This window comes from Chroicocephalus ridibundus, chromosome 3 (assembly GCF_963924245.1).
Source record: "Chroicocephalus ridibundus chromosome 3, bChrRid1.1, whole genome shotgun sequence".
Taxonomy (NCBI): Eukaryota; Metazoa; Chordata; class Aves; order Charadriiformes; family Laridae; genus Chroicocephalus; species Chroicocephalus ridibundus.
Window position 1 is genome coordinate 103,180,543 of NC_086286.1, and position 23,589 is coordinate 103,204,131.

General features: G+C 43.3%; 1 protein-coding gene across 2 annotated transcripts in view; it reads left to right on the forward strand.

Moving 5' to 3' along the window:
• ELOVL5 (ELOVL fatty acid elongase 5) overlaps positions 1-23,359 on the forward strand; it is a 40,994-nt gene extending 17,635 nt beyond the window's left edge. Inside the window, exons 2-8 of one of the 2 annotated variants that reach the window (XM_063330310.1) lie at positions 5,217-5,285; positions 7,843-8,030; positions 15,306-15,383; positions 16,025-16,196; positions 17,721-17,845; positions 19,813-19,947; positions 21,419-23,359. In XM_063330310.1, coding sequence (XP_063186380.1) covers positions 5,228-5,285; positions 7,843-8,030; positions 15,306-15,383; positions 16,025-16,196; positions 17,721-17,845; positions 19,813-19,947; positions 21,419-21,550 — 888 coding nt within the window. In that variant the 5' untranslated portion in view covers positions 5,217-5,227 and the 3' untranslated portion in view covers positions 21,551-23,359. The remainder of the gene's footprint in view (positions 1-5,216; positions 5,286-7,842; positions 8,031-15,305; positions 15,384-16,024; positions 16,197-17,720; positions 17,846-19,812; positions 19,948-21,418) is intronic. The other variant, XM_063330311.1, reaches the window with a different exon arrangement.
• The last annotated feature ends 230 nt before the right edge of the window (positions 23,360-23,589 follow it).

A 23,589-nucleotide genomic window follows, 5' to 3' on the forward strand; every position in this document is an offset into this window, starting at 1 on the left:
TCATTACTCAAGGATTTGAGGGGGTAGAATGATGGGAAAAGTAAGGACATGAAATCATCCCTCTAGTTAACTGGCCAAAGTCTTCCTTAACCCCCTGCGTTTTCAAGTGTTTTGAAATACTGCTGAGGTTAAACTGTTTGAGACTAGTTCCTCTCCTTCGTCCTGCATTTTTCACTCTTCCCCGAGTTTTATACAAATCATTTATTTCTAAACTTCCTTATGCTGGTGCTGGTGGTGAGGGTGAAAGCCGAGCCCTGTGGGTCCCGGGGAGCCAGCAGCAGGTCGGAGGGTCTGCCACTGACTCAAGGTGGGCCAAATAGCTGCATCGCTTTGCTAGAGATAGAGTTGCAAAATAAAGTTTAAAAATGGTTTCTTGCATTTTGACAAAACTAAAGTGCAAAATCCACAGCGCTCACACTTCAGCTGGTTTCCCATGAAATAAATGTAGTTGCGCTTTCAGATCAATAATGGACTATAATTTATTCTAAATTCCTTTTTATCGCTGATGTTAAACATGCTTGGGACCTAAGAGGCTATTCAAAAAGGGAAAAAAAAAAAAAAGGGAATCTGGGGTTGGCAGCAAGCTGAAAGGCAAAGGGAATACAGGCAAGGGGCAGTTAAGGCTTTGGGAATAGAAAGGAGAAACTGGGCAGCTTTGGAAAATGGACAGAAAATGGTTGACAGCTTTGATTATTGGTGCCGTCTTCCAGTTCTCAGCAGCTGAACATTTTCAATTCCAGGACATTTACGAAAGCAAGCACAGCGTGATCGCTGTGTTTTTGGAGGAGGGGTAGTTTGTACTTCTGGAGGGGGGAAAAGAGGAGTCACCTCTGCAGTGGCAGGGACTGGGAAACATCACTTTAACGAGAAAACACAATTCAAGATTTCCAAAATCGAGTGCCTAAAATTAGGCTTTGAAGTCCTAATTTAAGAATGGGCAAAGTGGCTGTTTTCCAAGAAGGCTGAGCAGCCAGGCCTGACAGCGTGTTGCTCTCAGAAGCCAGCACGATTATTTAGATGCCTATTTTGGGGATTTTTTTGGAACTCAAGTTCAGCGACTCAAATGTGAAAACTGGGATCTGTTGTTTCAGGGAGTTCTCAAGCTGGGGGATCCTGCAGTGAGGGAGTAGGCTCCCAGTGCTTTGAGCTTTCAGCCCGATATGTTTTGTTGCTGCTGTTTGGTTTGCTTAAAAAGGGTGGCATGGGACAGGGGGCAAATCTTTATATTTTCTTACCTTATCCTTGTGCCTGGAACCTGAAGTTACTCCAAGAAGAAACTTAAAAAACAACATTAAAATCAGTGATAAAGACAGTGGGATTGAGTGCACCCTCAGCAAATTTGTGGAAGACACCAAGCTGAGTGGCGTGGTTGACACGCCTGAGGGATGGGATGCCATCCAGAGGGACCTGGACAGGGTCAAGAAGTGGGCCTCTGTCAACCTTATGAGGTTCAAGAAGGCCAGGTGCAGGGTCCTGGGTCAGTCGGACCCTCCTGGGTTGGGGCAACCCCTGATCTCAATACAAGCTGGGGGGTGAAGGCACTGAGAGCAGCCCTGCTGAGAAGGACTTGGGGGTACTGGTGGATGAAAAGCTGGACATGAGCCAACGATGTGTGCTCATAGCCCAGAAGGCCAACTGCATCCTGGGCTGCATCAAAAGAAGCGTGGCCAGCAGATCCAGAGAGGTGATTCTGCCCCTCTACTCTGCTCTGGTGAGACCCCACCTGGAGTACTGTGTCCAGCTCTGGAGCCCTCAGCACAGGAAAGACATGGACCTGATGGAGTGGGTCCAGAAGAGGTCCAAAAATGATCAGAGGGCTGGAGCACCTCTCCTACAAAGACAGGCTGAGAGAGCTGGGGTTGTTCAGCCTGGAGGAGACCTTATTGTGGCCTTCCAAGGGCCAAGATTAAAAGGGGGCATACAGGAAAGATGGAAACAAACATTTTAGCAGGGCCTGTTGTAAAAAGACAAGGGGCAATGGTTTTAAACTAAAAGAGGGTAGATTTAGACAAGATATAAGGAAGAAATGTTTTATAGTGAGAGTGGTGAAACACTGGAAGAGCTTGCCCGGAGAGGTGGGAGATGCCCCATCCCTGGAAACATTGAAGGTCAGGTTGGACGGGGCTCTGAGCAACCTGATCTAGTTGAAGGTGTCCCTGCTCACTGCAGGGGGGTTGCACTAGATGACCTTTAAAGGTCCCTTCCAACCCAAACCATTCTATGATTCCATGAATAGTGTGCCTTGCTGTGGGATATCTTCTAGGTAAAGGAGCGTTGCTAGTGCTCTGCTCGTGTATGTGGTCAGCTGCAGAATTTGCTTACTTTCAGTATTAGGAAACATGCCCATTGCAGTGTTTCAAATGGCCACTGGTTTAATTTTTCTGGGAGTCGATGTTCCTCTGAATTGGGAAACTATTCAAATTAAAAAAGAACCCTTGTAGTTGCTGCCGTTGAAGCAGTATTTAATGTTGTGTGGCTGTTGGCAGGGGACTTGATGCGTTTTCACATGACCCCCTCTGGAACAAAAGCAGATTGTTTCCCTCTGTTTTTCTGTTACACAAATGAGTTCCTTTTGAAACAATTTCTTTTTCTGACGATTCTGGAAATCGACACCGGGAGTAGTTCTTCCTTCGCTGTGCCTTTTACAATCTGCTGTCTGATAACACTGGCACAAAAAGCTGCTTTGGGGTAGCAACCCAAAAGAGCTGAGACCTCTGCAGAAAGCCTCCTCCTCCTGGGGAATGAGGTTTTTCTTCCAGTTTTATGGAAGGGTTGAACATGGCGTTTCATTTCTTGCTGTCTTTGCTGTAGCAAAGTTTGTTTCTACTTTCTTAGTTGTTTCATTTACATATCTGCATTTTCAGTGTCCAGCAAACAGCAGTATATAGCAAGTCAGTTATGAATTGAGCTTTTTTGGTAGATTTTTTTGTATACAAACCTTTGTTTTTGAAACAAACTCTCCCATCTGAAGCCTTCCTCTGCAAAAAGGGGAGTCGAGGTCAGGCGCAGATGCTGGGTTGTTGGATGATGCAGTGCTGCGTAACTAAATCAATCGGTGCTGGATCAAAGGAGCGACAGACAAATTGAGTAAGTGGGGATTTCAAGCAACAAAATGAATTATCCACTGGGGAGTGCTTTTCCTGGAAATATTTAATAGCTGACAGATTAAAAAAAAAAAGAAGAGCTTGCTCCGGATAACTTTCTTTCTTCTCCTTGGAAATTATCTACTCGTTTCTCACAGTCTTCCTGATTGATGTTGATGGTTCTGGTAGCACGGCATAGGCTTCTCTGTTAGATTTCCTTATTCCTAGGACACCAGCGTGCCAGTGCTGTGGCTGTTCACGCGAGCACTCAACGGTTTTATGTGTCATAGCTGGTGGGGTGACTTAATCCCCAAAACGCACCTTCTTGTGAAGTGTGTACTTATTGGGCTGGGCTTCTTCAGTCGGAAAATAAAACCCGTATGAATCAGGACTGCGAAAGACTTTTAACACTCCTAGTTATTTTAGACAAGCTCTTTTTTTTTTGTGCCTAGTGACCAGATTCCAGGGAAGTTTCTGTGCCTTTGTGTAGTTCAAAGCGGTACAAAGGCTTGATGCAGGCGGAGGGTAAAGCCGTCTTCTGCCCGTGTCCCCGAGAGCCCTGCGGGAAACGATGGGTTGGGGATGCAGCCAGGAATCCTCGGGGAGGGCATCAGTCTCTGGCCTGGAGCCCCAGGGTGGAAGAGATATGGACTTCTATAGAAGCCCTCAACATGGAAATGCACGTATCCAAGCCCGTTGTATTTTCTTGGTCCCATGGGAAGTCGAAGCCCCTGCAGGGGCCAGGCAGCTCCCGGTCCCGCTTTGGACCAGGGAGAGGACATCGCTTGTATCCTGCTTGGCTTTTCTTGGTGGACTCGAAAGAAATGGAGGTGTCAGTCCCAGCTGACTAAAACCAGAGGTCCCACTATTCGTGTTACTTGCGTAAATCAGAAATCCCCTCAAGGGAGGGTTTTCACAGGTGGAAGAGAGATGTTTCTTTAGCTACCACTGAAAAAAACAGAGATGAACTTTTTTGTTGTTAGCAACTATATGTAAACTTGTGTGATTGTTCGGGTTTGTGGTGTGGGTATGTTGACAGCTTATGTGTTGCTTACATTATTTCCCCATAACTAAAAATGGCTGTTAACATTAGTGCTTCGGGGGAGAGGAGTAACACCAAGAAGTAAAAACTATGCTATTAAAAATGGATATAATTATTTTAGTGAAAGTTCAGTGCAGTTTTGGATAGAAAAGAGGAAACTGGAAGGATTTTTTTTTTTTTTTGGTTGGTCGGTTGGTTGTTATTTTCTTAATCAAGAAGAAAATGACTTCCTCTTCTCTTGAGAACAGCTTCGTGTACGGTTGTCCCTGCTCATGCAAAGTGTTGCTACTTCTTTCCTGCTTCAACCTTAGGGAGGTACGGCGACTTACGTACCGCAGTGTATATACCAGGTGCTACCAATAGATAGATACTGGCCGTGTGCGGAGCTGACAGATATTTGAATCGCTCTACTGAGGTTGGATGAGTTTTATCTGGTCCCCTGTCTTACCAGTAAGCAGTTTCCGGAGCTGGAGATACTCATGCCACAAACGTCAGTGTTTCCTCTCTTGTGTCTGCAGCCCTCTCTGTCATTTGGTGGCTGTTGATCTCTTGGGTTTATGGGCTTTTAATCAGAGCTGTAATCAGTCACCTACCTGCGAAAGTGACAGCAGAGCCAGTTTTCGCTTTTTTGTCCCTCCCTCCTCCTCCCCAGCTAGTGTTGCCAGCTGTTTGTTAAAAGAGCTTCGTAGTATTTCTTTGAGAATTTCAATGTTGATGGCTTTCTCAAGGTCCAGTCTTCCTCTTCCTCCTCCGCCTCCTTGCAGAGGGATCTTGCAAGATGACGTCCTCTGTTTGCACTTACAAAATGCAGAATTAGAAGAACCTCAGGTTAACCTGAACTCATTATTTTAAGCTTCTGTGTATCTAGATCTATGATTAAATACTTCAGTGGGAAATCCTGCTCTTATACCAGTGGCTCTCTGAGACTAGAATAAGCTTTACGTACTTTATATATGCTGGTAATTTCCAGTATGTCTGCTGCAATTTTTGCATATTAATATTTTCTTCGTTAACCCTAACAGATGTATTCAGATCACTAAACTATTTTCGTGAGCTAAATAACTAACTTTCTCCTCTTCTTTCCATTTCAGTAGGCTGTAGAATGGAACTTCTGGATAAAACAATCAATAGCTACCTTGATGTTTGGCTTGGACCCAGAGGTAAGATTTGTAAAAAGTTAAATACATAAATAAAACTGATATTAAAGTACCGATACTAGAGCATAAGAAACAGCTTCCTTCTAACATCCTGACGTTGACAGGTGTCTACTTTCTTTAGTATCTGCAAAATACCACCATATACGATTTGGCAATAAACAAAAAAGTCTGTTCAATGCTTCTGATCTTCTGACCTGAAGAGATGCTAATTTTTCAGCTCTGACAGTCATACGTGCTATTCTTCTTGCCATCAGTTAACCTCGTGTTGCTAGTCTTAGTGAACAACTTATCTCACTCAGATCTTTGCTGCTTTTTTTTTTAATAGCTTTTATTTTAAAATATCTTTTTAAAATTTGCATTTGATTTCATAAAAATACTCTTGCCCTTATAACTAGAGCTGCTAAGGAATTTTTCACTGAAATATTTGTAGTTTTTGGGAACCATTGCTTCTTTGAAACCATTCTTTTTGAAGAAACAATGGTTTTGGTAGGTTTTTCACTGGGAAAAAGTCTACAGGTGGAGAACAGCAATCCTGGTCAGCGTGAGGAAGGGAGAGGCAGTGGGACTGGGACAGGCGGTGGCCTCCTGGTGAGGACTTCCAGCTAGGGTAGGGATGGCCCTGTTCCACCTGATCCTGACCAGGGGGGATTAAATCATAGAATGGTTTGGGTTTGAAGGGACCTTAAAGATCATCTCGTTCCAGCCCCCTGCCATGGGCAGGGACACCTCCCGCTAGACCAGGCTGCTCAAAGCCCCATCCAGCCTGGCCTTGAACACTTCCAGGGATGAGGCATCCACAGCTTCTCTGGGCAACCTGTTCCAGTGTCTCACCACCCTCACAGTAAAGAATTTCTTCCTAATATCTAATCTAAATCTTCCCTCTTTCAGTTTAAAACTGTTACCCCTTGTCCTATTGCTCCACTTCCTGATAAAGAGTCCCTCCCCATCCTTCCTGTAGGCCCCCTTTAGGTACTGTAAGGCTGCTATAAGGTCTCCTCAGAGCCTTCTCCAGGCTGAACAACCCCAACTCTCTCAGCCTGTCCTCTTAGCAGAGGTGCTCCAGCCTTTTGATCATCTTTGTGGCTCTCCTCTGGATCTGCTCCAACAGGTCCATGTCCTTCTTGTGCTGAGGGCTCCAGAGCTGGACACAGTACTCCAGGTGGGGTCTCACCAGAGCAGAGCAGAGGGGCAGAATCACCTCTCTGGATCTGCTGGCCACAGTTCTTTTGATGCGGACCAGGATGCAGTTGGCTTTCTGGGCAGCAAGCGCACATTGCCAGCTCTTGGTCAGCATCCCACATGGAGCGTGCGTAGCAATGCTGCTCGGTGGCATGCGCTTTCTTCCTCTGGTGGCTTCTGTAGCGTCTTTTCTACCTCTTTTTTTTTTGTCCCGGTGAAACTCCACTGGTGGTGCTGCGTCCTTGCAAGACAAAGTCCGCAGGAGGTGGAAGAAGCTGCTGATACTTCAAAGTGTGCTTTCTGTTGGCTTTTAGGAGCTCAGTGCCCTTGTTGCCCGGCTCTTGGTACTAAGCCCATTTAAATGAGCCTGGATGTTCTGATACAACATATTACATGTGCTGGCATATGGTCTGTATTTGACGTGTCTCAAAAATAATGAAGCATATAGGTGGCAAATCCAAACAATTCCCCAGCTTTCTTAACTGCTTCCCAACCTACGTTTTAAGGCCTCATTTCTTACACTCAGGATCCACATATGGCTCCTTTGAAATTAAGTCAGGGCTGTGAATGCCAGCAATAGTCCAGGTGAAGTACCGTGCTGTTGCTGGGGATGGACAACACAGTTGTGGTTCAGAAGGATCGTGCACTTGTCCCAACTGTTCCCCTGAAATCCTCTCATTCGGGGTGGTTTATGTGTTTTTTGACGTGTTGCGAACCGGACTGGTTAGTCAGACTGACCTGACCACTCTGTGTCTCATTGCCCATACGAGGACTCCAAAATTCAATCCTTTTGAGTAGCACATATGTAAGCCTAATTGGGTGACTATTGATTAGGAAATAATTACCAGGATCATCCACCGATAAGCACAGTGGTATCTGCTTCGCTCTTAGCTTTGCTGTCTGCATGAGGAGATACGGTGTGTACTATCCGGAAAGGTTGGTTTGAGACAATAAGGGGGAGAGGGTCGTTAAAGATTTTACGGTGTGTACTATCCGGAAAGGTTGGTTTGAGACAATAAGGGGGAGAGGGTCGTTAAAGATTTTCTTTATAATTTAAGCTCATATGTGGTATTCAAGATAGATGATGATTCTGAATGGTAGTAAGTATTAAAAAAATATGGCCATAATGATTTAAGAATATTTTTGCCTTAGGAAGAGAATTATTTCTGCTCTCTTTAACGACTGTATAACTAAAACCTTGGGTTTTGCAAAGGTTGTTTGTAATTAGCAGTGTGGCCTTTAATAGAAGGGCTTGCTGTTCTTCCTTCGTCTTTCTCCGGTATTCTGGCACTAGAAGCATTTTGGGTACCGCTTTTTCTGGATGCATTGAACTCTTCCCCTTACAAAAATCTAAGTGTTTGTATGTTTTTGTTTGTTTCAGATCCCAGAGTAAAAGGATGGCTTCTTCTGGAGAACTATACACCTACCTTTATCTTCTCAGTCTTGTACTTGCTAATCGTATGGCTAGGACCAAAGTACATGCAGAACAAGCAGCCGTTCTCGTGCAGGGGTATTCTAGTGGTCTACAACCTTGGACTTACGCTGCTTTCTCTCTATATGTTCTATGAGGTAGGAGAAGAGGGGATGGGTTGGGGTTATTTTGCAGTATCTCTTTTAATCATACTGGCTTATGTTGAAAATGGTCTCTGAGGAGAGTCCCTCCCAGACCTGGGGAAACATCTGCAGAAATGCTGCAGCCGTTTCTTCAATGTCGCTTTTCAGGGGAGAAAACCATAGTTGTCATGTTACCTCTAAGGATGGTACGAGCGAAACCTTGCCTTAAACGCCTGTGCTGACCTTGGTTAGGGATGCTTCAAACGCTCTTCCCTCGATCAGGGCAAGGGAAGACCTGATCTTTCAGTGTGAACCTTGTTACTCCTCCGGTGACTCCGCCTTGCCTAGAAGTCACGCTCAATGTGATTCTGCTGGTGGATTGTACAAAGATTGTACGGCTTGATTTTGGAGTGCAAAACATGTTTTATTTAAATGTGTTTAATCATGCACTCACTCTTCACATCTGTTTCTGTAAGCTTGCAATAGCTTCTCTTATGTCCTCTTGCTGAAACAATTGAATCAACGCTGCTGTGATTCATCTGTTTCTTGGAAGTTAAGATCTGATCATACAAATATATTTCAAACTGTATTGGACTTTTCTGTGGACTTATTTTCTTTCCTAACAAAACAAAGATTTAGGCAGTACAAAGTTTTCCGCTTCCCAGAGAGTACTTTAGCTGCTTTTACTCAGAATTCTATGGTTTTTTTCTTGAAGTTAAAATGAAGGACTGCGGAAGTGTAAATAAGAGTGTGGTCAGAAAATGATGAAGTGTGTGGCTTTAATGTACAGAATAGTCTGGCTTACTTTTAAAAAGTGTTTCTCCTTTCAGTAAAGAGAGATATAATTTTCAACTTGTGATTACAAGCTAGAGCTACAACTATTAATCTCTTTTCTTTTCTTTTTTTTTTGGCATTTGCTTAGAAGTCTATGCAAGCCATAAATTTCCTTTAATTTTGTAGTTAATTCTATAGTGTTTTACAAGGTGAGTGTTTAGATAGGAAGTGATTTAAATTTAAAGTTATTTCTCTTGTGTAGTGAATTGTCCAGTCAAAAATGAGTTGGTTTATTAAGAACTTCGACGCTTAATTTTTTGGGGGGAGCAGTTTTGGTTTCAGTACATACTTGGAACAACGTGTATTCTTGATGTGCTTACATTTCTAACCTCCCTGTCAGGATGTTATAATCCAGAAAAATTTGTGTGTTGATCTGTTTAATTTATCTAAAAGTAGTGTTGCTGTGGACTTCATGTGCAACATCTGCATTATTTTATGCAGAAATTATTTATAATTATATAATAATCTATTGTTTTAACCTGCAGTTATGTTACTGAGGGTTTACAAGTGCAGACTTTTCTTCAGTTGTACTATGTGTGGAATAAAACTCTCAGGATAGCAGTCTTTTTTCCTTGAATACTTGGAATAATATTCATAGTTTCCAAAAGAAAATTATGGGAACATTCTGCCATGTTACAAAACCTGCTGATATATTTAAACAACAGAAAAGATCTGAACTGTTGGTCTTATAAGTGTCTTTTTCTTGCTAAAAATGAAGTGGTTACCAAGAAAGGACTATTTACTGTATCCTGAAGAAGTCCTCATACTTGTAACCAGCTGAATAACTTCTATGTTGTGAAGGAATGAGACAACTAAAATACAGTGAATATTAGAGCTCCTCCTTCCTATATAGTGAAACACTTTACATCAAAGTGAATATTGCTGTTAATGTTGAGTTACCTGTGTGGAAGTGTTCATTGGTACTGCTGTAAATATACCTTCTCTTTATAAATGGGAATACACGAAGCTACAGCGTTATGAAGACTCTTAAACTCACGATAGCTGCGACGCAATGTGTTTGACAGCACTTACAAGCTAGACGTGAGGGCAAGCGATGCTGCAGCAACAACGCTGCAAAAATCCCATAAAATGCTCCAAAAATCCCATAAAAAATGCAGCAAAAATCCCATAAAAATGCTGCCAGGCAGAGAGCTGGGCTGACATGACGCCCTGCTGCTCCATGTTTGCAGGGAGAGAGAGACGAAGGGACGGGGGGAAAAATCAGCTTCCCGCACCTCCAGGTACGTCCTCCTCTAGCTGTAGTGCTAAAAAGCAGGCTCGGATCCATGTCAGCTGTGGAAATTTGGCTTTGAAGGATTAGCCATACATCAGTAGCACTTCATAGTACACGTACTCGCTTTTCAGATAAAATGCTGCACAGCAGCCTTCAAAAAAGAGATGTAACTCCCTGTTTTCGTCCTTGTTGTCACTTTGGGTTTCAGCTGGATTGAACTTTTTCTCAGTCCTAGTTTGAGGAAAGTCATAAAACATCGTCACTTACAAGCTTGTTTAGTAACTGTCTAAAAATAAGCTGCTTTAATAGCTTGTGTACAATACACCTGAAACCCTGCTTTGGAGTTTTTCCCGTGTAATAGCTGTGGTGGTTCAGGTCATGATTCATAGCACCACAGCTCAGTTTAAATAGTACTTAAATGACCAAAACAAGATGTTTAAGTGAGGCATCCTCCCAGCTAGGATGAGACAGGTGACCTGCTTGGTTTTCTGACCTTTACATCTGAATGTTTGTATGCAATAACGCGGGGAAAAAAATTTTGCATTGTAGGATTTGTATAATTCTAATTATTGTGTACTTGCACCATTTGGTCTACTGATGTAATACATAATTGATTTTAAAATTGCTAGATATCTTACACCTCTTATTTGGAATTCCTAAGATAGTAGTTTCTCTGTGTACTTACTGTAAATTATTTATTGGGGCATTTAATGACTGCACTGGGTTCTGGTACTTGCAGAAGAGAGTAGCGGACTGTGCTTGTCACAAACAATATAAAAGGCAAGGCAGACCTAGGGGAGCGGGAGAGGTTTCTCCAGGCTGACCTGTCACTCCCATACTTCAGGAAGAGAGGATGCTCATTAGGGGCAAACAGCAAGGCTTTGCTCCTGTTTATCCCTGGAAGTGTTCAAGGCCAGGCTGGATGGGGCTTTGAGCAGCCTGGTCTAGTGGGAGGTGTCCCTGCCCATGGCAGGGGGGGTTGGAACTAGATGATCTTTAAGGTCCTTGCCAACCTAAACCATTCTGTGATCCTCTATAAATCTACAGTGTTTGGACTTTGAGGGGAAATAGCACTCCTGTCTTGGGCAGGGGCAGCAAGGGGTGGCTTCTCCCTGCTTCTCGGGCTTGGTGCCACTGCTCGGTGCTGGCATCACGAGTCAAGTTGTCGTGCGACGCTGTGATGGGGCCCGTGCCACTCTGCTCCGGTCTCAGCTGGGTAATTTGGCAAAGCAGGGAGAGCGCCAGGTACCCAGCTATACGGCACGCAGACCTATTTTATTTTGGGGGTGTTTGTTAGCAAAACTAGCCAAGCGATCTGGACCACGCAGACTTATATTTGAGAAATGAAGTCAGTGATGAAGGCTCACTTTTAAGTGATCTCTTTACTGTCTTTTTTCTTCATCTGAAAAATTCATTCCCTACTGAATTGGCCTTAGGGAAGTCTCAGATATTCCAGATAAGGGAGGTGGTGTGTATGCTGCAGGAGAAGCATCCCAAGAGCCATGCCTTGTTTGGGGAAGGAGGGGACTCGGTGGGGAGGTGCCACAGCGGGTGGCAGCTCGCTGACAGGCTGCTCTGTCCTCTCCCCTTGCTTTGTCTACAGGCCCGAAGCCCTTATCGCTCTCCTGAGGTGACTGCATTCATGTAAAGATGAAATTTCGTATCTCTGCAGGCATTTGCTTTCTTTGATCAGACAAGTGAACCTCTGCTTCTTTTCACTCTGATCTGTCTCTGTTTCGAAGCGCGTAAACCCCTCGCTCCTTGACAGCTGCGTCCCTTATCTGCCCCTCTCCAGCAAGTCTCAGACTTTGGTTTTATCAATGAGAAACCCAAATCCTCCCCGTAAACACCTCTCCTACAGCCCAGTCAGACTGGTGTTAGCGTGCTGGTTTATTTTGGTAGCAGAGTTTATAAAAGAAGCGCATGCTACGGCATTTCAAAGAATTACAAAATGAAAGTGACATAAGAAAAGAAAGTTTCAGTGCAGGGGATGGAAGTTAAGAGTTGCTTGACGCAAAGGCAACTTTGAGCCGCAGGGTTTTCCCCGGAGCTGAAGGACTTAACATTGACTTTGAGTACCATTTTAATTGGCTTACGAAGGAGCTGTCTCTCTTTGTGTCATTTAAAAATTGCGTACTCTGGTGAAAATTATTATAGTCAGCCTTTTGGAGACAGGCTCATTTCTTGAGAGAAGATTAGCCATTAGCCAGCCTGGGCTCCTGCCAACCTGAAGATGAAGGACTTCCCGGGGGCGGTGGGCAGGGAGAGGTTGTCCCAAGGCTGGGGTGGCTGAGTACCCACCAGCCCATCGCTGGGAGGATGAGGAGCGCCGGGCGAGTCGAGACCTGCCGTAATGAGGGGTTAGAAACTCTGGCCATCCTGGAAGCGGACCACAACAGGCATGAGCATTGACTTAAATGCGCGAGATGGCAATTCATGACACCTCCGTTTATTGCTTTCTAGGTGGCATGTCCCCGCTGCTGTGCGCCTGGTCCCTGCTGATCAGAGCCTTGGGACCAGGGTTTTGTTTCTGAAGCCTCTCCAGAGCTGGAAAGTATTGTGCTGGTGTAGTCTGAGAGCATCTGGCTAACTTGGGAAAGGTGCGTGTTGTGTGTCGCACCAAGCAAGGTTTGTGGGCAGCAGCAGCAGTTCGTGGGCAGCGACAGCAGCTTTTCACCATTTGGTTCCTCCTGGAAAGGGAGGCTTTTTTCTTTTTGTTTATTTTTTTATTTTTATGCATTTTTTATTTTTGTAACTACACTAACTATTTATGCAATAAAATATGTTAACACTTCCTACAAGTGTTGCTTTGCTTTTTTTAAACCCCTGTGGCTGTGCGAGTATTACAGCTCCTAGCATATTATTATGTGCTCTTCAAGAAAGAAGGGAGTACTCGGGTTTAGCTGAAGCTCCCTATAGCCACGCGGATGCCTTTGCCCTTCAGAGAGGTGGGACCCATCCAGACACCTTTGGTTGTGTTACGCTTTAGGTAGTGAACCTGTATCTCTTGCAGGGAAGGCTCTTTGGGGGGTTTCGTTACGCCAGCCTTTACTTGGGAGAAGTTTATGGACCACAGCCTTAGTGATGGATGCTATTTGGATTAATCACAATATAAACATTGTGATTATCCCTCAAATTCCTAATGCTTCCTTGAACTTTGAGAACTGCCTGAAAACATCTGTAAGCTCTTAACGACAAAACGATGGCAGCACAATGTGGTCTTCTGTCTGAGGGACTGGCGAGCGCTCGCCAAGCCGTGCAGGCTTTCCCTCCGTGCCCTGAGGGCAGTTTGATTTATCTCTAATACACAAGATAATTCCAGGTCTATATGTTGTGATATAACTACATGTCTTCCCCCCCCCCAAAATAGTAGCAATAATTCTATCTCAGAAGGTCAAAAATAATGACCTAGGCTGACTAGCTGTTTTAAAAGCTAATTTAGGAGGAAAATGAGGCATGAAAGAAATAACATTAGGAAAAGGTAGATCATTTAAGTGATAATCTTCGTTGCACCTTTTAGAACTAGCTTCCTGTTCACAGTTCTGAGCAGCATTTAATCGTACCAGTTATTGTAGTCTTTTAATCAAGCAATCATTTAAAATGACTTATGGTCCAAAGAGCTTTCCACCATGGCTTTGCAAAGCTTTTTTTTTTTTTTCATCCTGCACGAGCATAGATAAGGCCAAAACCGGACAACTTTTACTGTATCCAGTTCTGGGCTCCCCGGTTCAAGAAGGACAGGGGACTGCTGGAGAGGGTGCAGCAGAGAGCTACCAAGATGATTGGGGACTGGAACACCTCTCTTATGAAGAAAGTCTGAGGGATTTGAGTCTCTTCAGTCTGGAAGAAAGATGGCTGAGGGGGGATCTTATCAACACTTATAAATACTTAAAGGGTGGCTGTCAGGAGGATGGGACCAGGCTCTTTTCAGTGGTGCCCGGGGACAGGACAAGAGGTAATGGGCACAAACTTGAGCATAGGAAGTTCCACCTAAACATGAGGAGCAACTTCTTTCCTTTGAGGGTGGCAGAGCCCTGGCACAGGCTGCCCAGAGAGGTGGTGGAGTCTCCAACTCTGGGGACATTCCAAACCCACCTGGACACGTTCCTGTGCAACCTGCTGTAGGTGACCCTGCTCTGGCAGGGGGGTTGGACTAGATGATCTCCAGAGGTCCCTTCCAACCCTATGATTCTATGAACTTTCTTGTGCACGGTATCTGTTTCTGCCTTTAAAATGTTTTTTTGGGGTACCTAACAATTCTTTGTTTCACTTGGGAATTGTCTAAATTTGTTACTCCTCTCCTCATGCTATTCCCAAGAGGAAAAACATCTTTATAAACAACATGCAGTGATCCCTCCTGTGGGGATATTGAAGAGGGCCTTGCTCCTGTCCTTGCACCCGCTCCCTCCTCCCATCCCACCCTCAACCTGCCCCTCCATCTCCCACCCGTGAAAGGGTGGGATGTGGACATCCAGCTTGCCTCTTGCTTCTCCACAGGTTTCAGCCAGCCCCCCCCCCATCATCCTCTCGTGACTAATAGCTGGTTGTTACTCTTAAGGGTAATTCCGTCGTGTTGGAGGTGTTATTTGTTATGCCAGGAAGTCAGGCAGGCAACAGCATATCCTGCAGAGGAAGTCACTTGTACTGGGAAGGATGTAATGTACTCAGGAGGAGTGAATTATTTAAAAAGGTCTTGAAAAAATCACAATGTGGTAAAACATCAGTTGCTAGCTGTTAAGGATAACAAAGCTGAAGATTTGCTCTGTTACATGGTTGAAAAAATTGTAGTCATATCTCTGTGTATAAAATTTCTTGAAAAATATAATTTTTTCTTTCCAAAAATAATCAGAAGAAAAATATATTTATTTTACTTTGGTCGTTCACTTTCTCCAACAATGAGGTCATCAGCCAAGACGGAAAGACATTTCTTAAGAACCTGTCTGCAATATGACTGTGGAAAATGCACAGGCTGTGTGGGATAAGTGGGGATAAGGTGCTCCCTCCTGTTTTTATCCTGATACACCCCAATTGGAAGAATTTGTTAGTTCTCCCTCCGCTATGATTCAGTCCCTGCTTGGAGCTTGAATTGAACCTCATGCCAGATTCGGGTGCCCGTGAATCCCTGGAGACCAGCTGTCTCAGCAGAGCCATCGCCGAGGTTGGCATGTGCCACAGGGTGCTGCCGTCTCCCCAAATGACACCTTGTTCTTTGATCTTCTCAGCTGGTGACGGGAGTATGGGAAGGAGGATACAATTTCTTCTGTCAGGATACGCACAGTGGAGGAGAAGCTGATATGAAGGTAACGTAATCAAGACTTAACGGCTAATAATGTTTCAAGTTGTCTGCGTGTATGTAAGAGGAGAGCAGAATGGTATTGATTATGTGGATTTTGTTCAAAACTATATGCTTTTTTCCTCCTTTTACAATACAACAGACAAGGCATTGTCAAACATAATAGTCAATCTACGATATATTCGTGGTTGGTATTATGGTGAGTGATTATCTGTAAATTTTCAAGTGTTCCCATGTCAAAAAACAAGGACTTGGTCTTCAGTGTCCAACCAGTGTGTGTGGTGACTCCCCTTCTCTTTCTGAGGCGTGGTGATGATTTCTTCTGGTCACTGTTCAGACATCTCTTTTCCAGAGAGCACTGCAGGACCAGCTCTGGTCAGATATTTTCTTGTTTCTCCCAGGACACCCCAGGTGCACAGCAAGAGCCTCATAAAACAGTCTTTGTCATCCTGTTTTCAGCTGTAGCTGTGGGTTCGTGCCTTGATCTCCTACGGAGACACCTGAGGCTGAAGCATTAGAGAAGATCTCAGCAGTGTCTTCAACCCAAGTAGTGCAGGACAGAATCTGGATTTTAATTACGTAGCTAGTGAAAGGGTTGAAAGCCCCCACAACGTGCAATGCTTCTGAAACTTGTTTCCTCCTTTCTAGATCATACGTGTCCTCTGGTGGTACTATTTCTCCAAACTCATTGAGTTCATGGATACCTTCTTTTTCATTTTGCGGAAAAATAATCATCAGATCACTGTTCTGCACGTCTACCACCATGCAACGATGCTGAACATTTGGTGGTTTGTTATGAACTGGGTGCCTTGTGGTCACTGTAAGTACTGGGTTACGGTGGGGAACGCTTGTGACAAGGGCCTTGTTTTGGTTTTCTTTTGGTTAAACCAAACGTCTCTGGTACCTTCGGCGGCAGGATTTGTTGTGTCCCACAGTAAGCTGAACTGCAACTATTGCAGATAGTTGTGCGTATTAGGCTGCCTGCAGAGCCTCTAGAAAAGGCATGCTGATGTAGTTTGCAGAATTTGCCTGGCAGTGTGACATTTATCAGCTTCACTAGTCCAGGTCTGAGGAACCTTGTTTTCTCATTTTTGTGGTGGTTGCAGGCCCTCTAACGAAACAATACTCTTTTCCAAGTCAGGACCAGAAGCTTGCTTCAGCTGCAAGAGGGCTAACAGTGACTCTTGTCCTTGTATCTGTCAAGTTCACTTGAGATGTTACTTTCTTAATCTAATCTCATTATACCAGTAGCTATAACAAATTATTTCAATTAAAATCTTGTCCCCTGAGCACTGATGAACTTGACAGAATACATCTTAAGTGAAAGATTTCCGCATCTCTCTTGTCTAAATCCTGCTAACCTCTGGCTGTCTTGCTTTGATGCTTTAATTTCACTGCTGTTAGCCGGCATCTAATTTCCTAACTGCATTAGCGTGGCTTAGCTGTGGTTCAGATGTCCACCTTATAGATACTGGCTTTGTGGAACACTCATCCAAGAGAAACCTTCTCAGATCCAGTGGATGTGAACCACTGGCAGCGCAGACCGAGAGGCTGGGTTGCTCAGGAGTCTGCCTTCTGAGCCAAACAACATAGAAACTCATATATTTGTTTCGTGTTGTCAGCACAACAGTGAGTAATGCTGAACTTCTAAAAAGTGTGCATCTGGAACCACATTCTCCTCCGGGGAAGTCAATCCCTGTTTATACAGCAGTCAAAAGTGCAGATACTTGGACTCTAGCTTGTGTTTGTGTGGTCTTGAAAATACTTTTGTGCTATTTCTAGTAATGTGTTTTCTCTTCTTCCTTTCCAAGCTTTATGTTCTGCTTGGTCATCACAGTACTATGCAGTTTGGTGTTAAGCTAAAAGTTTCTTTAGTGACTAAAGGTGCTGTAAACAAGGACAAATAAAACAGCTAACTTGCAGTTTCTGAAGATATCTGTTGCTTTTGGTTATAAATGACAAAATAGGCTCCTGCCTGGAAGGAATTGAAATAAGCTTAAAATTAGATGGGTGAAGCTATCGACTGCTGGGCATGTTTATGTGCCTCCTTTCTATCAGCTCCCTCAGTTCCCTTGAGGAGCCGGAATGTAGATGTGAAAAAGAATAAATCGAGGAAACAAAACCAGAATGCTGGTATAAACTGCACAGCTGCACAGCAGCTCAGCCACTCTGGTGGGTGAGCAGGAAAAAAATCAGGGGGTAGGGGTAAAATCTTCTGCCTTTCTTCTAAGAAAAATCATATTTTAAATAGTAACATTTTGAACTTGTTGTTTTTGTAGATTCCATGAAACGGCATGTTCCTGGTAATGCAGTGTATTTTCTTCTTCCTTTGCCCTTTTTTTAGCTTACTTTGGTGCCACACTGAACAGCTTTATCCACGTCCTCATGTACTCCTACTACGGACTGTCTGCTGTTCCAGCGATGCGTCCTTATCTGTGGTGGAAGAAGTACATCACTCAGGGGCAGCTGGTGAGTGATCAGCTCTTCAGCGCTTCAGCAGGCTCTTCTGTTGGCGATGGGGTCCTCTTGTCTTTACTGAGTTAGAAAATTTTGGTGGGGGTAAAAGAAGGGAGAGTGAAGGCTAGTGCCTAAATCACCTTAGAAATCCAGCTCCCGCGCCTCCGTTTGCTCTGTTTTCGGGGCGATGGGGAGCTGGGGGCTGATGGTGTACACCGATCGGTGCTGAGATCAGTGGGATCTCTCTCTACCTCCCCGTGTTTTGTGGCCAGATGTATTTGGGAGTCGCAGCACTGGGTCTTCTTGGACTCACTAGTCAGGGAGGAGGGAGAAGCTTGTCTCCCAAGCCTGCTTGAGCTAACGCATTCTTCTCTGTACTCGGTTGCTCAGGCCGATGTTCAGATGACAGACCAGAAACCAAGTGCAACCCAGTCCACAGCTAACAAGGCCCTTCATTCTAGTCCTGCAGGACAATGGCTTTTCTGTCTCACTTTTGCATGCAGTTGCAAATGGTTTATTAAAAACTGTTCAATATTTCTGGTCTCCTTCTGCACTTTAAATGGGCATATTTTTTTTCTCTTGTAATTCTGTGTTGGACTCCTTGCATCCCATTTGTATTGTTTCCTGTGTGTACAGCGATGAAGCCAGAACGCTGTGTACTGGAGGTGAAAAGAGCAACAAAATTAAGCAATGTGGCACATGCTGTAGTGATACTGCACGAGAACCAGGTTTTAATCTGACCTAGTGAAAGATGTCCCTGCTTACTGCAGGGGGGTTGGACTAGGTGACCTTTAAAGGTCCCTTCCAACCCAGCACATTCTATGATTCTATGATTTAATGTGTATAACATGTCAGGGTGCCACAAGGAAATGTGCACGGATTTTCTGCCTTCCCCAGTTTGTAGGTGGGGAAACTGAAGCCTAGAGATAGACTTTTTTGTTATCTTCCCCCCACCCCCCTTAGCACTCCTTCAGAGCTGTGGATATATTTAATAACATTTGCTGGTGATGATTAATAACATTTGCTGCCAGCAATTCAGACTGTTGATTCTCAAAATCTCTTATTTTTTTAGCACTCTTCCTTCCTGAAGGAAGGCTAAGTATCGTAGCAGTGGGAATCATTGGGGTTTTTTGGGGGGGAGGTTACTTTGTGGTTTGGGTGGTTTTTTTTCCTTCCAGATTTAGGCTCTGTTCTTCGTCCTGGTTGTTTGAGTACTACGGGGTGCAAGTGTCTCGGTGTTTCGGCTGCTCCCCTGGCTATTGTCACAGCTGCTTTTCCCATCCCTGCCTGCTCTGCACGCATAGCTGTTAGGGCAGCAAAATAGCAGAGCAGAACACAACAGTCTTTCCCTTTTTAAATAAACATTCCCTAATCTGGTAGCCTTCATGTAAGGATGAATTTTGCCTAAGGCCCTCTGCAGCACTTAAGCCCAAACTCTGTTTTTTCCAGAAGAAGTAATTGAAGATAATTAAGCCCCGGTCCTCCTCCCTGTCTCCCCGGCTTCCCTGCAGCCTTTACCCCAAAAAAACCTTACACTGGAGCCAAATGTCAGGCAGTCCCCATCTGGGAGAGGATCACAGGATCTGCGTGTAGACCCAGTGGCCCCAAATCTTTTGCAGTGAGATACAGATCTACTCTGTTGGGATGGTAGAGCCAAACCCCAATGAGCTCTCACTGGGGAGAAGGTGGTCTTTGTTCCTTACTGTATTTACGAATCAAGCCTACATAAGTTACTCTAGCACGCTAAAATGGAACAATACTAATCAAATAACAACACCTAAACAACAGAATGCCACAACCCGAATGAATGCATGCTAACTCCGGTTTATGCTGTTAGTAAGACAGAGAAGATAAACTTGTCAAATGCATAGGGTATTTTTGACTTGTTTTGGAAATAACTACTGAGATTTTGGTCAATAATGGCTTTTTTCCCTCCTTGCATTAATGTGCTCCATTTGTCTCTTTCTTTCTCTCCCCAGACTCAGTTTGTCCTGACAATCTTCCAGACCAGCTGTGGTGTTGTTTGGCCATGTGCATTTCCTCAGGGGTGGCTGTATTTCCAGATTTCTTATATGATTTCTTTGATTATCCTCTTCACAAATTTCTATATTCAGGTAAAAGTAATATTCATCGACTCTTTGTAGCCTTCTGCTGGCTGTACCTCATTGGAAAGCTGTTTACAGAAAGATATGCTTGAAATATCCTTTTGCTGTCTTCCAGTAACGTGCGTACGTTCTTAAAGTACTATACTTGCTGGTCTGCCCTCCAATTTCGAATCTTCTGATGCTTTGTGTCCGTAATTCAGAACGATTAGTAATTTCAGTAAGCAGGGTGGCACAAGAAGGCGTATCACTAATGCAGTTTTAACTGCAGATAAGGGAGAGGAAGAGCTTTATGTAAGAAACAGCTTTCCAGCCTGAAATAAACCATCGGCCTGTGAAGCTGTGAAGCACCCGAAGGAATTGTTTGTTATTGCTTTTTAAGGGGAAATGCTTGTTCTATATCCAGGGAAACTTCCCATACAGAAATCTGGTGTTGGCTCACCTTTGCAGGCATTTGTTTGTATTTCCGAATGGAAAAATCAGCGTTTTGAGTTGTGTTTCTACAAAATTGATGTCATGCCTGAACAGATCCAGGCTTGGTATGTGTTGTTCTGAGTAGTTCATAATCAGGATGTATGCGAAGATGGACCCATCTCCAGAAAATCAAACCAACACAGCCTACTGCCCCCAAACATGCAAACTCCATTATATATTTTAAATGTTTCTTGAAAAACTTGATCATTTTGGGTCTGGTAAGAGTGGTTCATGGAGGGCAACATAGCAGGCTTCCCTGTCTGATCTTCCGGTACTTCTTAAAATCAGTCCCGTGGTTCGTGTCGCTTGCTGGATATGAACATGCTAATTAAACGTGATAGTATATTCCAAAGATTACTTCACTTTCTTCATCAATTTGACTCATATTTTAGCTTTTAAATGTTTAACTTTCTTTCACACACGCATATTTTGGGAAACGTACCCTTGTCAGGCAACCGAGCCCTTTTGACAAAGACTAATGTGTATATTTTTTCACTGTCTGATTTTTTTTGGTGTCGCGAGCCTCCCTGATCCTCTTAGTTTTCATTTCCCTCGTTGGCCAGTGCAAATTCATCTCACATTTGTCTCTGACCTTCCCTCACTGTTCTTGGTTACCCACTTCTTCTTTTGGTTTTGTTCGAGACGGTCACCTGCAGTGCATCAAACCTGCTTCCTCACTTGTCATTTTGAGTATATTCTTCTGCCGTAGTCTGCTCAAAAAATCACTTCCCGTGTTTCTAATTAACTGTTAACGTAACACTACCGATGCTACCGGCACACTACCAAGTCTTTGTCTTTGCCCGTGAACTAATTCTCTTGCTGTGGTGAATGAAAGGCATATTATATCCTCATACGCAAAAAAACGGTGGAGCTTGTTAGACTCTGCCACCAGCACGAGGTCTGTAAAAGTGATGGATGCAAATTTACTTTTGAGTTTCTCGAGTTACTGTGAGGAAGCGGTTATTTATATCTAGTTAAGCAAAACCGTGTGTCTTCCCTTATATTCTAGACTTACAACAAGAAGGCATCCTCGAGGAGGAAAGAGTATCAGAACGGCTCCACGGCCACTGCGAACGGGTACACAAACAGCTTTTCTTCCCTTGAGAACAATGTGAAACAAAGGAAACAAAGGAAGGATTGAAGACCAAACTGAAAAACCGTTTTGATAACCCCAACAACAAAATCATCTGATTGTAAGCACAATAAGAGTTGTGCACTAATACTCTAACAGCTACTGTAACTATTCCTGCCTAGAATAGTGTGACTTATGTAGGACTTAACCAGTGCAAACACCCTAGAAACTGTATACAGAACATAAAAGTAGGTTAAAGTTTAAAAATAATTCTGGGCTGTCACTGACCCCGCTATAGACTGTGGAAGGGAGTATTATCGTAGTATCCGACACTGCTGTTGCCTTACTAGCCGATATATGATAGGTGCTGAATTATGATTCACAATTTGAAAACACTGTAATCTAAACCTCCATTTTTTTTACTGTAGTTCATGCATGTGATTGTAGAGGAAATTTGTACGATGCTGGTTTCAGTAGATAAACACACATGCCTTAAATTAAAAAGCAGGGCCCAAAGCTTATTACTGGTTTAAAAATTAGGGTATGATTCAACTTTTCAGTTGGCTGACTTTTTATTAAAAAGTCATTTAAAAGAATCCATTGATTATTTTACTGTTCTGTATGTGATACACGATGTTAGGTATCTCTTACGCGATGCAGTGAAATTGGAAATGGCACATTTAGTTTTGTATATTTGGCTTTAACTGACTAAACGGTCACGAACCAGATGGAAAAGTTATTTTACCTTTTTAATAGATCTTATTTTTTTATTTGAAGTATGTCACTAATGTAAAATTAATTGGCGCTTACACAGTCCAGTAAGACTTAAGTATTGTCTTTAAGGTTTAGAGTATATACAGGGTGGACCCATCTTTTCTTTTCTCTTTTTTTTTTCTTTTTTTTTTTTCTTATTTCTGAGAATTCTTAAATGCTAAGTGAAGAGTGGTTTTTAATATGGAAACTGGCAGAATTTCAAGTGTTATTACCATAGCCATATCCACATTTTAGGACCTACTGTTCAAGTCTGTGACATGTCCGAAAATGTATTTAAAAATGAAGACAGAAAGATGCTTTTCTGATGGAATTGTCTGTATTTAAGTTGGTATCTGTACTGTTCTTCACGTACCATATGTTCATTTTTAAAATGTGCCTAACACAAACCTGGGGGTTTTTTTTCCCAAACAAGCAAAATTAAACAGTCTAAGTCATACCTAATGTTTTTTAAATGTTAATGATATGTGCTGGAAATGTCTGTTTCTGTAACGCGAGTTGTGTGTATCACTGGTAATGTTTTGGCTTGTTACCTGAGGATTTGGTTTGAGTGCTTGTTAAAGTTACTCCTTCTTGTAAAACCTTGCCTTGCACATACGAGGAGTCAGTTGCCAAGCCAGTATCTGTTGCTGGTATTCTGGTATCTGCCGTGGTGGAGTTTGGCTTATGAATATTTTATTCATTAAGCTCTGAAAAATCGAATTGTGCAAGACATTCTGCTGGTCATTGCTCAAGTTGAACTATTTGGGTTTTTGATATTTATATAAATGCCAGTTTAAACATGTTTGTTTTCTTTTTTTTTTAATTAAATCTTTTTAAAAATTTTTGCACATCTCTTAGGGAATTAATAAGTTCTCCTACTAGCCTTGTGGGTTTTCATTCCGTGTTTTGAAGGAGACGGTGTCTGTTATGTTTACATTATCAAAGCCTGTGCGTGTGTCTTCATTTCTAGGTACTGGTTTGCAGAGTCTTTACATAGCTCAGTACAGCAGCTATAAAGTTCAAAATAGGCTGTCGAAATGTGCTAGAAATAAACCCTTGGCTCATCTGAATATACCTACATTGTTAATGTTTGACATAGTTTAATCATTAAAACACTTTTGATGATCTCTGCCTGAATTCTGGTGGGTTTGTACAGGTTTAATGCGTTGTCCCATCCTGCGTCGGGCCAAGGAGGAGCCGTCGTGGTGGAAGGGCAGCTGCAGGTAGTCAGAGAGGTTTCGCCTACCAGGGATTTGGTAACAAATTCCTTACAGAAACCTTTGGCTGTTCCCTTGCCTGGCTGTAGAAATGCTTGTTTGTGTGATGGATTAAGCCTCGCGCTGGGATTACTGACT